Genomic DNA, 13,220 nt, shown 5'->3' on the forward strand with positions numbered 1-13,220 from the left:
CGTAATGAAAACGTGTGTGTCTTTGTGTGCACGTCTGACTGTACAGTATTCACTGCCACTATGGTTTGTGAATAGTGAGCTGCAGGTTTTTGAAGGGCCACAAGATAGTGTCTGTGGTTTTATCTCTGTGGTACTGTCACTTTTAATCTTATCAGAAATTCTGACATATACCACACAAACTTAGACATTTTTACACCCAGCAAACAAAGTAGCTTACTCAGTGTTTCTTTGCAAACAGTGCTGCCTTACTTCTGTCAGTCATGCTGATTGTTGAATTCTCTTCTGCTTGCATATAATCAAAATCACACAGGTCAAAAATGAAAGTATGGTTTAGTCTATTTTAGTAATGGATGTCACATTTTTGGAAATGATTTGTGGTAGATAAGGTAATGCCACCCCAAACGTTTGCCACTTTGCCATCTGAAAAAAAATGGCCCCCAATATACCTGACTTTAATGCATAATATTCAGTATTACTCAAAAGTCCCTTGACTTGAAAGAACCACACATTTGTGGCACGTGTATAAGGTGTTGTGCCACTACAAGATTTGGTATATGTGTGTGTTGTAATGTGTATTATATTCAATTCAATGAGCTTTATTGGCATGAAATGCATGCAGTGCATATTGCCAAAGGAAACAGGAAACATACAGAAACAAGTTGTATAACAGTAGAAGTAAATGTGTATTATATCTCAGCAAAAACATTTTCAACCTCAAAAAAAGTCAAGCTGCTCACTCACACAATCCATAAGCTCTCTAAATGTCTGTAAAACAATTCCTAGAAAATCTGTCTTTGTGCCACATTACTGATATCAAAGTCACTACCAAACTTTCAGTAATATATTTCAAAATAGCAAGCCATATTCTCAAGCAGTCAAAGGCATGTTTTCTTACATATGTTCAGCTTTTGTTTATCAGCAGTACTGTCACACCATCTGAGGCCAGTTTTTTTTTATCTCGCTGTTCGCCAGCACAATGTATGCCGTCTATTTTCGTTCCTGCAAAGATAAAAATGTGTAAAGGGGAAAAGGCAAAATCCCCTGCCTGGAGTGAGACAACTTGAGCAACCCTCGCCCTCGCCAAAAAAGTGACATTTTCCAGAAAAGAAAATTGAGCAATAGGCTACATTTGCTTACTTCCTCCTCTTGTCTTGCCAGTAGTGCAGCTCTGTAGAGCAGTACTAGGACCAAGGCACATGTACTGTCCGGGTTTGCACAGCTAAGCACATACAGTCCTCTGGAGAGTTTTCTGCCCCATTACTTCCTCATCTCTGCCATAACAACACATTAGTCCCTCTAGCCCTGTGCTATAAGGGCACAGTTGTCTCTCTAGCCCTGTGCTATAAGGGCACAGTTGTCTCTCTAGCCCTGTGCTATAAGGGCACAGTTGTCTCTAGCCCTGTACTATAAGGGCACAGTAGTCTCTCTAGCCCTGTGATGTAAGGGCACAGTTGTCTCTCTAGCCCTGTGCTATAAGGACACTGTTGTCTCTAGCCCTGTGCTATAAGGGCACAGTTGTCACTCTAGCCCTGTGCTATATGGGCACAGTTGTCTCTCTAGCCCTGTGCTGTAACAGCATATACACAGTGACTGATCTGGTTTGCTGTTTCAGTTGAGAGTCCTCACAAAGTCTGTGATATTTATTCTGCAGTCATGCACTTTTACACAGCTGGGTCCAAAATCAATATCGGTTTACCTTGTTAAAGTATTTAACCTGATCTCTCAAGGAAGTTGAATACACCTGGCCTAGTTCAGGTTGTTAATGCGAAGCGAATACTCCTCAAGTCATTTTCCAAAGACAGTCTGAAGCCGTCATTTCGTTTTGACATGGCAGGGTGTAACTGATATATAGTAGGAAAATGTAAGGATATTTAACTTTGACTTTGCAATACAGCACAATGAGAAATAATCAGTGGGGGTTGAAACCTTTAGGCACTGCAGTTTGTGATGTAGACGATTTGACTGACTGGCATGACCGAGGGTGCAGAGGGTGGAGTTGCCCGGCACTTTTCGCCGATCAAGCGTCTGTGAGAAACGCTACTGAAAATGTGCGGTGCCTTTCCCTTTAATGCCACGATCCTGGGCCAAGATGCGCAGACCGGCACCTCTCAGCCTCTGTCCTTTGGCGGTGGTTTTGAGTGCCATGTTGGCGAGCGGTCGCTGCTTACTTCCATTTTATGGAAGGCTTTGCTGATTTCTGACTGACCGCACGTGGGTGTGTGCGCTTTTGTATCAGTTTATCGGCTTTCTGTGTGTACCGAGTCGCTAGGAATATCTTTTCCCGTGAAATGTCCTGGTGTGTAAGTGGGTTACCTGTGAGCAGCATGGGGAATGAAATGCGGGACGCTTTGTCGCCCCGAGGCATGCTGGGAAATGTGGCTCACTGACGCTCGTAAAAAGGGAGCTTCTGGGACTTCACAGGGACCATGTGTTTCTGCTCCTTGTGTTTTTTGGACGTTCTGCAACAGCATGACTAAGACGAGACATTGTTTAGAAAAAACTGGCAACGGTTGAAGAGGATACCGAGTCTGTCAGCGGAACAAATATGAGAACATCTTTCCAGGGCCCTCTCTAGATCAGACGCACTCACGCACACACCAGTATACGTAGACTTAGGGGCTTGTTTTCCTCCTCCTGCTTTTGTTAGAGAAACTGGGCTGTAATTAACGGTCTCTTCCCCCTGCCCTCTTCACTTAAAACTGTGTTTAACTGTTAGTAACCGAAGACTATATCCTTCCTCTAGGCGCTGAGGTCTGCTAGTGTACAAGCTCTGTCCCTGCACATCTGTGTGTGCGTGTGTGTGCCTGTGCATGTCTGTGTGTGCCTGTGTGTGCCTGTGTGTGTGTGCCTGTGCATGTCTGTGTGTGTGTGTGTGTGTGTGTGTGTGTGTTTCCCCTGGCTCAGCGTCTGCAAGGGCGCTCTTCTCTCTCAGGCAGACCCTGAGCCCAGATTAGCCGTACGCTCGATCATGGAACTCATTAAAGCGAGACAGGGGTGGGGTCGGGTGAAGGCTCTAGAAAGGGAGGGGGAGAGTAAGAGGGCATAGACTGCCCCCCCCCCCACCACCGCCACCACCGCCGCACAAAACCCATTTCCCCTGCCACCATTCCGGCTCTGTGGTCCTGCAGCGTCCCTGCCCCGCGGCTCTCTCTGGAGTGGGAAGGAGCGCAGGCTCCCGGCGCGAGGCCTAGCGTTAACAAAGAGCCGGCGCGCGCTCAGGCCTCACGCCTGTCGGACATCTGCACAGCGTGCCGCGCGCGAGCCCTTCCGCCTCATCGGCTGCGACGCTGACTTCGTTCTGAGCCGAGCGTCTATATTTACAACGACCTGGGACCCTACTTTTTTTTAAACTCACGATGACCAGAGCCCTGCTTTCATTTTTACACTTGCCTTGCTTTTAACTCTGACCACAGCGCTCTGGGTTAGTCTTTTACTGGGGCAGCGGTGCTGCAAGTTAAGTAGGGCTTCTGTTTGCGGGGATTATTCGCAACGTGCCGGAAACGGCCGGGCACGGTCAAAGCGTGGGAAAGAGCAGTCTTGGCCGCGATTGGCCGCGGCTGCCGGGGAACCGTCGCGGCGGGTCCGCGCCTCCGTTGCCTCGGCGACCCTGCGTCGGGGGGTGGGGCTTCCAGATAGAGGGCGGCGGCCGAAAGAGAGAGAGAGAGAGAGCCCTTTTGTTCGTGCTCGGTCGGAGCGCCGGCAGCGTGACGTCGTCCCCCGTCTGCCGCCGCGTCCCGGCGAGCGAGGGCCGGAGCGGCGCGCTTCCTGCTCCTTCCGTTTCCCGCGAAGCCTTTCTCCGCACCGCTCGCCCCTCGCACCCGGGCCCCGGGCTTCGAAGGAACACGATGCGCCAGAGACGCAGTTTCCAACCTGTTCCAGTCTAGAGTCTTCCGCCCCAAGCTCAAAGGCATCCGGGGAAACTCAAGGTTTAATATTTCTGTAAAAAAACAACTTCTCATATTTTGAAATGTTTAACCAAATGTATGTATAGTCATTGTATGTATAGTCTGGACAGGGACCACCCCTTACAGTACTATGAGGGACAACTGTTAAGAAAACCAGGTGGTATAGAACAGATTGGCTGCTGACAGATGAGGAAGTGTACCTGCAGGAACCTTGCAGGCTAGGCCAGGCCAGACCAGGCCAGGCCAGGTCATGTGATGCCATTTCAGAGAGCACATGGTCACAGTGCAGTGACACGCCCTCTCTCTCTCTGTTTCAGACACTACCCCAAGACCTCCTTCACCAGCGTGGCCGACACCCCCGAGAACCTGCGCCTCAAACAACAGAGCAAGATGCAGAGCCAGGTATGAGTCACACTCGTTGCACTGCAGGCGTTCGGCAGACGCTCTGATCCAGAGCGACTCGCACAGCTTCTCACACAGCATTTACATTGCATCTGTGTATACAGCTGCTGGATATATACTGGAGCAATGCAGGTCAAGTGCCTTGCTCAAGGGTGCAACGGCAGCGTTCTACCCGGGAATTGAACCTGTGACCTTTAGGTTACAAGACCAGCTCCTTCCTCATTACTACCTGCCCCCTCTCTCTCTTTTTTTCTCTTTCTCTTTCTCTTTCTCTCTCTCTCTCTCCCTAATTCAAGTTGCTTTATTTGCAGTCTGAGTCACACTGGGCAAAATGAGTAAGAACTTTAGACCAGTGCTTGCAGCACAAATTAATTCTGAGTTTAGGTCTCATAAAGTAACACGCAACATGGAAAGGTTTAGAGAGACACGGACCATATGTGGTATTGTTTATGTTAATAAGGAGGATTAGCGGTTGATTTGAATTTTATTTAAATGTTTAAGTTTACTGCTATTACTTCCAGCTGTTCACAGCTCTGTGACCTGTTCCCCTCTGTATCTCCTTTTACTGCTCGCTCCTCAATCTTTCCTTTTTCTTTCATTCATCTCCCACAGATGGGTTATTTGGAGAGAAAGCCTCTTAGATTTCCTTCCCCCTTCATATTTTACCTCCTCTTTGTCCTTCTGTCAGCAGGCATTTATTTGTTTATTTATTTATTTTTGCTTCTGTACTCTTATTTCTGTATTACTTTCCATCCTCCAATCCCACACTTTCCATCGCTCCATTGAACTCCCTAACTGATCTCTCTTCCCTGTGTATCTCTCTCTCTCTCTCTCTCGTTCTCTCTCTCTCTCTGTATGTTGGGAGTGCTAGTAATGATGCGATCAAACTCTCCGTCGTAGAGGTTGGGTTTCCTTGGCAACGCAAGGAAATGCACTGACCCTCCCACCTCAGTACACACACACACACGCACACACCCACACACACACACATACACACACACACACACACGCAGCATGCACTAATTGAGTCCCACCCTATTTAAATTTCACACCACTTGCTGTGATGAGAGCTTGTTAATTGCTGCATTTGAGTTGGTACTTATTACTGTCAACAAACAGGACAAAATCCTCCCCCCTGCACACTCGAACCTCATGAAATCGGTCTTTAAAATGATACGTAAATATACCAGTCAGTGATATTATAAACAAATACCATTCATTTGTGCCAGGTTACAAGGTCACATTCCCCATGCAGAAAAGCACCATCTGTCCCTCCCTCTGTCTCTGTCTTTCTATCCCTCTCTCTCTCTCTCTATTCTGCCTGTCTCACTATCCCTCCATCTCATCTGCTTATACTGTCCATTTATAGACGAAGTTCATTGTCTGTGATAATTATTTCAGTACTCCTCTCGAAATCATCGGTGTGAAATCCTTTGTCTTCGGTCCCAGTGTTGACTGTTTTGTGCCCCCTCTACATACCAACATTGTACATACCTCTGTCTGTCTCTCATGTGGCATTCTAGACGCCCCATTTGGAGCCATTGTAGTGACCGCTATGTGGTTTTGTATACTGTGCTGGCCTAATTACCCTGTGTGCTCATGTCCCTGTCTACTGTGGACATGCATAGGTGGCTCTTACTTTGTAGGCCCCCTGGTCGGTGACAGTGACAGTGTGGGGTCTGCTGTGATTGACAGCGTGGATTAGGAACAGGAGGTGGCCCTGCCCGTCCCCCCCCCGGGGCTGATTAACTTTGCCAATCCGGATTAGGACGGGGTTTGATTTTATTTCCTAACAGGGTTTACACAGGATTAGCTCACGGGCTTGTTCTCGGAGGCGCGGGCAGACGAAAGAGGCCCGCTGGTACACACACATCCTCTCAAAGTCACGGTCCCCGCTCGCCAATACACACTTTTACCCCTTATATACCGTTAGCATCGCTAATTAGACACCCGTACAACCGCTGGGCCACACGTACAGGTAACAATTACAACCACTGGTGCAGTGTAGGTAACAATTATTGTCACGTGTGCGCCCGCAAGTGCACAGTCAACATGCGAACACACGCACGCCCACACACTCACACGCACTCACACGCCTGCACGCACACGCCCACACACACACGCACACGCCCACACACACACACCGAGGAATGCTGACAGTTCACCCCGGCGAACCCGCAGCACAAAAGTCCATAAAAGCGCATGGAACTGTGGACGCCCATTGAAAAGGAAACATGCTGATAATAGCAGTCATGTGAGTCATATCTGAGGCGCGTTTCTGCAGCAGGGTGCACGTCTCTGTGTGGGACTGTTATTCGGGATTCCTCAGAGCGGGGGGGGGGGGGAGCGCGCGGGGAGTGCGGGAGGGGTCAGGGCCGGCCCGTCGTCGGGAGCGGGGACCCACTGGGGTGGAGGTAGTGTAGCGCAGAGGCGCGGTCTGTCTGTGTGGAGGAACATGGGGGAAAAAACCTGGCAACCCGGAGTTTGCGCACCAATCATTGCTTTATTTGCTCTGTCTGGCTCTAGCTGTGCCAGTGCTGAAGTAGCTCTTCTTACCTCCATTTAACAGCAAGGACAAAACTGTTGTAGAAAATGGGGTTGGATACAAGTTACAGTGGCAGTATCAGTGCTAGCTGTCTTGGTTGCGTAAAATCCTTTATTTATTGCAGTTACTATGGTGTGTGTGTGTGTGTGTGTGCGCATTTATCTGTGTGTGTTTGTGTCTGTATCCCTCTGTGTGTGTGTGTGTGTGTGTGTTTGTGTCTGTATCCCTGTGTGGATGTGTGTGTCTGTGTGTGTGTGTGTGTGTGTGTCTGTGTGTGTGTGTGTGTGTGTGTGTGTGTGCATTTATCTGTGTGTGTGTCTGTGTGTGTGTGTGTGTGTGTCTATGTGTGTGTCTGTGTGTGTGTGTGCGCATTTATCTGTGTGTGTGTCTGTGTGTGAATGTGTGTGTGTGTGTGTGTGTGTGTGTGTCTATGTGTGTGTGTGTGTGTGGCTGTGTCATGAATAGCTGGCCTTCGGGGGCTGAGTCCTCAGTGTCATTACCGCGATACACATCTGCCTCTTTATGTGGGCTAGCCACTTCCTGTCCTGTTGCGGGGGTCAGGCAGCAGTGCACTGTGGGGGCGGGAGTCACTCTTGCTCTCCCACTACCAAACAGAACAAACACGATTGCAGAAAGACTGAGGGACATGCACACCGCCTGCCCATATAAGGCAGTATCACTGCTTCCTTTGTTTCCTCCCATCTGACAGGAAGTTGCTGTCATTTCTGCTGAATAGGGTAACAGCGGGCTTCACCTGGGCCTTGTTTTCACGAGCTACTCTTGCTGTGAGCGAAGTGCTCTTATCGTCAGCATCATAATAAAATCTCCATTTTTGGAATTTGTGGCTCGCATGAATAGAAGGCATTGTGACTGGTTTATTAAAAGCACAGTGCAACTTAAAACATATTTTAATATAATAATTATGTAATGTAATATGTAATTATGTCATGTAATAATGAAGCAGTTTCCTTGACTGGTTTATTAAAAACACAATGTAACTTAAAACATGTAATTAAATGTAATAATTATGTAATGTAATGAAATATGTAATTATGTATGTTAAAAATGAAACCATTTTGGTTATTTCTTCAAAAGTTTAAAAAAAAAAAGTTTTTTTGTAATGCCGACAGTGTGGTTTGCTTTTGATACTTTTCAGAAGCAGACACTCCTTGCATTGTACGGTGGCTGATATTGCCTTGTGTTTTGACGGGGTGTGTGTGTGTGTACATTGTGTGTGTGTGTGTTTTCTTTTGCAGGTGCTGTATAAGGAGGAGTTCGAGAAGAACAAAGGGAAGGGCTTCAGTGTGGTGGCGGACACGCCAGAGTTGCAGAGAATCAAGAAGACGCAGGACCAAATCAGCAACGTGGGTCCCCCGCCCATCCCCGCCCTCTTGCCGCCCATCCCCACCCATCTCCCCGCTAATTCCTCTAAATACCTCTCTGCATTCCTCCTCTTCCCTCTCTCTCCCCCCTTCACTTACCCCTGCCTGAGACCATCGTGCCTGGTCACGAAGCAGAGCTCTCCGCTCTGATTGGCCCGTGGCCCTGTTCAGCTGAAGGCCCAACGAAGGAACGGACCGGAAAGAAGAACGCGCCGCGTCTTCTAACGGCCGCCAGCGTTAATAACAAGAACGAGCTTTCCCTTTTCCCCCCCGTGATTTCCTTTGGGAGCGGGTCGCGGATCGTAGCGCCGCGAAGCTTTTCCGTGACGTCGTTTCTTAACGAACGAGGGCCTGGTTTCGTAGCCGCCCCCCGCCGCGCGATTGGCTGGCTGCGTCGGCGCGCGGCGCACGCCCCCTCAGCTCCCCACGCCGTCTTGCGGGCGGGCCGGGAGATGGCGTGTGGCTGTAATGCGGTAATTGGCGAGTGGGCGCTGGGTAATTGTCGGTCTCTGCCGGGCCTGATTAGGGAGGTGTTATTGCATCAGGGAGACGCGACGCAGTTGCAAAAAAAAACACGGGGGCGCGCCAAATACGGGGAACTAGAGACACGGGTTCGTTCAGTGCAGACCCTCCGGGCCGGCCAGCTCGTGTTTTGTTATGCCAAACAAGTGAATTTGTTTTGTCTGCTCTTCCGGTGGATTTAGAAAACACCGGGGGCAACCAGGGAGTAAGTTTTCATATCTTGCAGACCGCGACCTGTCGCAGAGAGCGCGAGGCGCTAGCATAAACAGAAAGCAGATACACGGACACGCTGCTGGCGTGCTTACGGGTACACACCCACTTCTGGGGATGCGTCCAGCCTCCTTTTCCTGAGCGCCGTGAGGAGGATGCAGACCTTTCCTGCCTGTTCAGGTTGGGACTCCAGGGGAGCTGCCTCGGCCCTGAGTGACACCGCAGTAAACTCGCCGAGATGCAGCGCCTTCGCTCTCTCTCTCTCTCTCTCTCTCTCTCTCAATTCAATTTTCAATTTCAATTTAAGTTGCTTTATTGGCATGAAATACAGACATATTTATTGCCAAAGCATACATATATAATATGTAAAATAAGAGTAATATTAAAATAATAATGATAAATGTAACAATATATACAAATAACAGCATATACAATAACAGCAACAGAAGTAAATCAATAAGTATGTACATACATACATACACACTCTCTCTCTCTCTCTCTCTCTCTCTCTCTCTCTCTCTCTCTCACACACTCATACACACACACACACACACACACACACGCTACCCTCCCACACTGAGACGAACTGCGTATATGGTCCAGGATATGTTTTTGTCCAGTTGAAGTATTACGTTTGCGTTCTATTTTACACTATCAATATGTAGCTACTCACATATAGCAATTTAGGCCTTGTGATACATTAAAAACTCAAGTACCAAATGGTTCAGTGGGGATTTTCAGACAATTTAGCTGTATACGAGATAAGCCATTTAATATAAAGCAAAGGAAATTTAAATTGCAGTATTTTTATGCTTCTTGTTAAAGCTGTTTTCTTGGAAGTTATAGGCTCCATTTGATCCTCATGGATCATATTGAGATTTCAGAAATGTCCTTTATTTCATCCTATTCTTCTTTAAAAGAAAAACACTGTGTCTAAACAGTTGAAATAAAGCATTTTTGTTCACGTGCATCTATCTTTCTGCGGCATCATGTCAGATCATATCTGCCGGTGGTAATTCACAGTAGGCTCTTTGGCTGTGTTGCAAGCTGCGTTCGGATGGGAGGCAGTCAGTAGTTTTGCATTGAATCGTTCCAGTTGGCAACAGGCTGGTGGCTGAGAATTCATATCTTTAATTTGTAGCTCGGCGTAGGATTGCAACCCGCTTGAAGTTGTGACCTTCTCCTCATTGTCAAGTTTCGATAAAAACTTTGCATAGTTACGCGTAGTTCTTTTGCTGTGGTTGTGTGCTGTAATGTGTAGCTTCTGATGGAGAAGGGCAGGCCCATGCACTGTGCATTTTATTACGGTTTGCCTCGCTACAGGAGAACTATTTTAGTTCTCGTTTTAGGGACTGGTCAGACTGGTCTGTGTTTAGTATATTGACCCAAGTGTGGGAGTGTGGAACCGAAAGAGGTAGCTGTTTATTTTGTTTGTGTTTTCAGTGCCATTTGAAAATTGTCCCTTGTTCATTTATGTTGTCGGTGGAAATAAAATATTTTACATAAGAAGAACCTTCGGGAGCGTAATTAATATGGACAGCCTGTGAAAATGCATTTCTCAGACACTTCAACATATTCTGAACTTTTTCAGTTATAGTGCCAACTGCCAGCAGCGACAGATGCCTGTGGAGAATATAGTATGTTTATGTGAAATTTCGGCCATATAGGGACAAATCACGGGGATCTCAGTAATGTCTGAAATGTGTTCCTCAAGACTGTGATTCGTCAACTCGGGAGTCTCCGCTCATGCCCAGACACATCCATTCCTTTCCGTCGCTTGTCTACAACCCCCCCCCCCCCCCCCCCCCCCCCCCCCCCCCCCCCCACTACCCCCTTTTTTCTGTCTCGTTCCATGTTTCTGTATTTCTGACACACTTAAAATATGAAGCCCTGGTCTGGGCCTCCGTGCCTACCCTGTCTGCTTGAACATGCCCACGCGTTTGCGCTAGCTCTCCAGCACAATAGCCGTTCAGTTCTCGTGCCTTAGCACCTTGCTGAAATCATAACCAAATTCAATGTAAATGGCTGTAATGTAAATCGTTCAGCGAAAGCACGTTAGCCGCTTTCTGCGAGTAACAAGGAAGCTCAGAATTTTTTACACGGGGGTCAATTTGGTTATGGTTCAGCACCATGTACTAGAAGAACAAAGGTTAATTTTACTGAAATGCGTTGGTATTAGTTCCTCTTATCGGCACAAGCAGTTAGTGGCTATTTAGTCCAGGAAATGTCCCTCGGTGTTGGGTCTTGTGATGAGCACTTCTTTCGGGAGGTGAAGGGATATTTTGACACGCTTTCTCTTTCACGTGCTCTGGCGCACGTTCTGAGGAGCGCTCCTCCTTTACCCCTCCCCTCCGTCTCTTTTTCTTGGTCTCTCGCTTCCTACCTGTTACTCATGATGTGTCAATGGGTGTCGCCTAGCAACAGTGGGGTCACATGAACGCCGGTGGAAACGTCATTTCCCCTCAGCTTTCCAGTCTTCTAAAAACGGAATCGTATGCAGTGCCGCACCTAACAAGAAAGCGGGGGGGGGGGGAGGGGAATTGGGACAGTGGTGACCCCTAGTGGTCATAACGTGGAGTTGCGCTTGCAGTAGTTTGTTTTGTAAAACATTCTTAATGGCGTGCAAAACAAACAGACATCACTGTACGGATCAGCGAATCTCTTCACGGAGCAGTCTGCCCCTAAACAGGTGGCAGTGGCAACAAGAGACTGTGAGCGGGTGGACACAGATCTACAGAGGACATTCAGCGGGTCATCTTCTCTCATGTGAAAATGTGTGTACTTGCAGATTAAGTACCATGAGGACTTTGAGAAGGGTCGGATGGGAGGAGAAGCTGGGCCCCCTGATAGCAACGCCGCTCCAGGTACACACGTGAATTTCTGGAACAATTTCAAAATAAATGCTGTAAACCTGTGCCGTCAATTGCCGACTCTCGTTTGTGGTGACGAATACACTCATTGGGCCTCATTCACGAAAAATGCGTACGATCACGTTTGATCATAAACTGTGGGCAAGAACATTTCCACCAACATTTTGACATTCATCGTTTTTTTCTTATCTGTATGTGTTCTTGGCTGTTTCCTTATGCTGATCACATGAACAGGGTTGTGCATAAAATGTACAAACAGCACGGATTCTTGATCTCATACACCTGTCATATGCACAAAAACAAAGGTCCACACATGCCTCATGAATCCCAGACTGTTTTTTCATCGGAACATTTTAAAGAACAAAAGTAAGAATAATTTAAGAGAAGTTTTGTGAATGAGGCCCATTGTGTCTTAGCCATTTTAGAAGATTATGTAGATTCGAATATGAAATGAATTGGTGTGAAAAACTGGGGAAAAAACAGAACATGGTCCTTTTGATATTTAAAGGTTATCAAGCATTTCAGTGCCGGTTTCCATGACTTTTTATTGTGCATGTAGACTAGTGGGTGATTTTTTTCAGGTGTGCATATTAGTGGGTGATTTTTTTCAGGTATGTATAAAATCAGATAAGTTTAAGATTTTTTTAGATATGTGAAATATTGAGAGGCAGTATCAGGAGTTAGAAATTGTTTCCCTTTCTGGGACTAAGTCTGACTGTCTGTGTCTTTCTGTCTGTCTGTCTGTCTGTCTGCCTGCCTGCAGCATATCATCATCAGCCAACCAACCCAACCAACCCACCCAAGGCTCAGAACTACAACTACCAACCAGCTGCTGAGCCGGTGCGCTCTGCCGCTGCTGCGCCGCCCCCTAGTGCCGGGGTGAGGAACTGTGCTCTTCCACGTCGCCTCTCTTTTCCTCCTATTACTCTTTTCCAGTAGTGTCTGCTCATTCATCCTTATTTTTCAAAACTTCACTCTTCCCCTTTTTCTTACAGCGTGTTCTGTTGCTGTTTGTAGGCCATGCACATCTGTGGGAAGAAATGAAACTAGTCATCATCTGAAATGTGTGCGTGTGCATGCATGTGTGTGCATGCATGTGTGTGCGTGCATGGGTGTGCGTGTGTGTGTGTTTATGTCTGTGCGCGCATGTGTGTGTGTTTAGTAGTAGTTTCTGGCCTGGTCCCAGTGTGCATGTTTGCATTTCAGCAGACACAGTTTGAGTTTCTGCCTCTAACCCTGTGTGTCTGTAGATGTGTGTGTAGCTCTTCTCTATCCCTGTGTGTCTGTAGATGTGTGGAGCTCTCCTCTAACCCCGCGTGTCTGTATATGTGTGGAGCTCTCCTCTAACCCTGTGTGTCTGTAGATGTGTGGAGCTCTCCTCTAA

The 13,220-nt window shown here is 47.5% G+C and overlaps 1 protein-coding gene across 1 annotated transcript in view; it reads left to right on the forward strand.

Annotated features, from left to right (window-relative positions):
- Nucleotides 1–13,220, forward strand: part of LOC118220552 (LIM and SH3 domain protein 1-like) — a 35,635-nt gene that overhangs the window by 17,021 nt on the left and 5,394 nt on the right. Inside the window, exons 3-6 of the mRNA XM_035404391.1 lie at nucleotides 4,223–4,307; nucleotides 8,109–8,216; nucleotides 11,755–11,830; nucleotides 12,600–12,715. Of these exons, the coding sequence (XP_035260282.1) occupies nucleotides 4,223–4,307; nucleotides 8,109–8,216; nucleotides 11,755–11,830; nucleotides 12,600–12,715 (385 nt within the window). The remainder of the gene's footprint in view (nucleotides 1–4,222; nucleotides 4,308–8,108; nucleotides 8,217–11,754; nucleotides 11,831–12,599; nucleotides 12,716–13,220) is intronic.

Source organism: Anguilla anguilla, chromosome 2 (assembly GCF_013347855.1).
Source record: "Anguilla anguilla isolate fAngAng1 chromosome 2, fAngAng1.pri, whole genome shotgun sequence".
Lineage (NCBI taxonomy): Eukaryota > Metazoa > Chordata > Actinopteri > Anguilliformes > Anguillidae > Anguilla > Anguilla anguilla.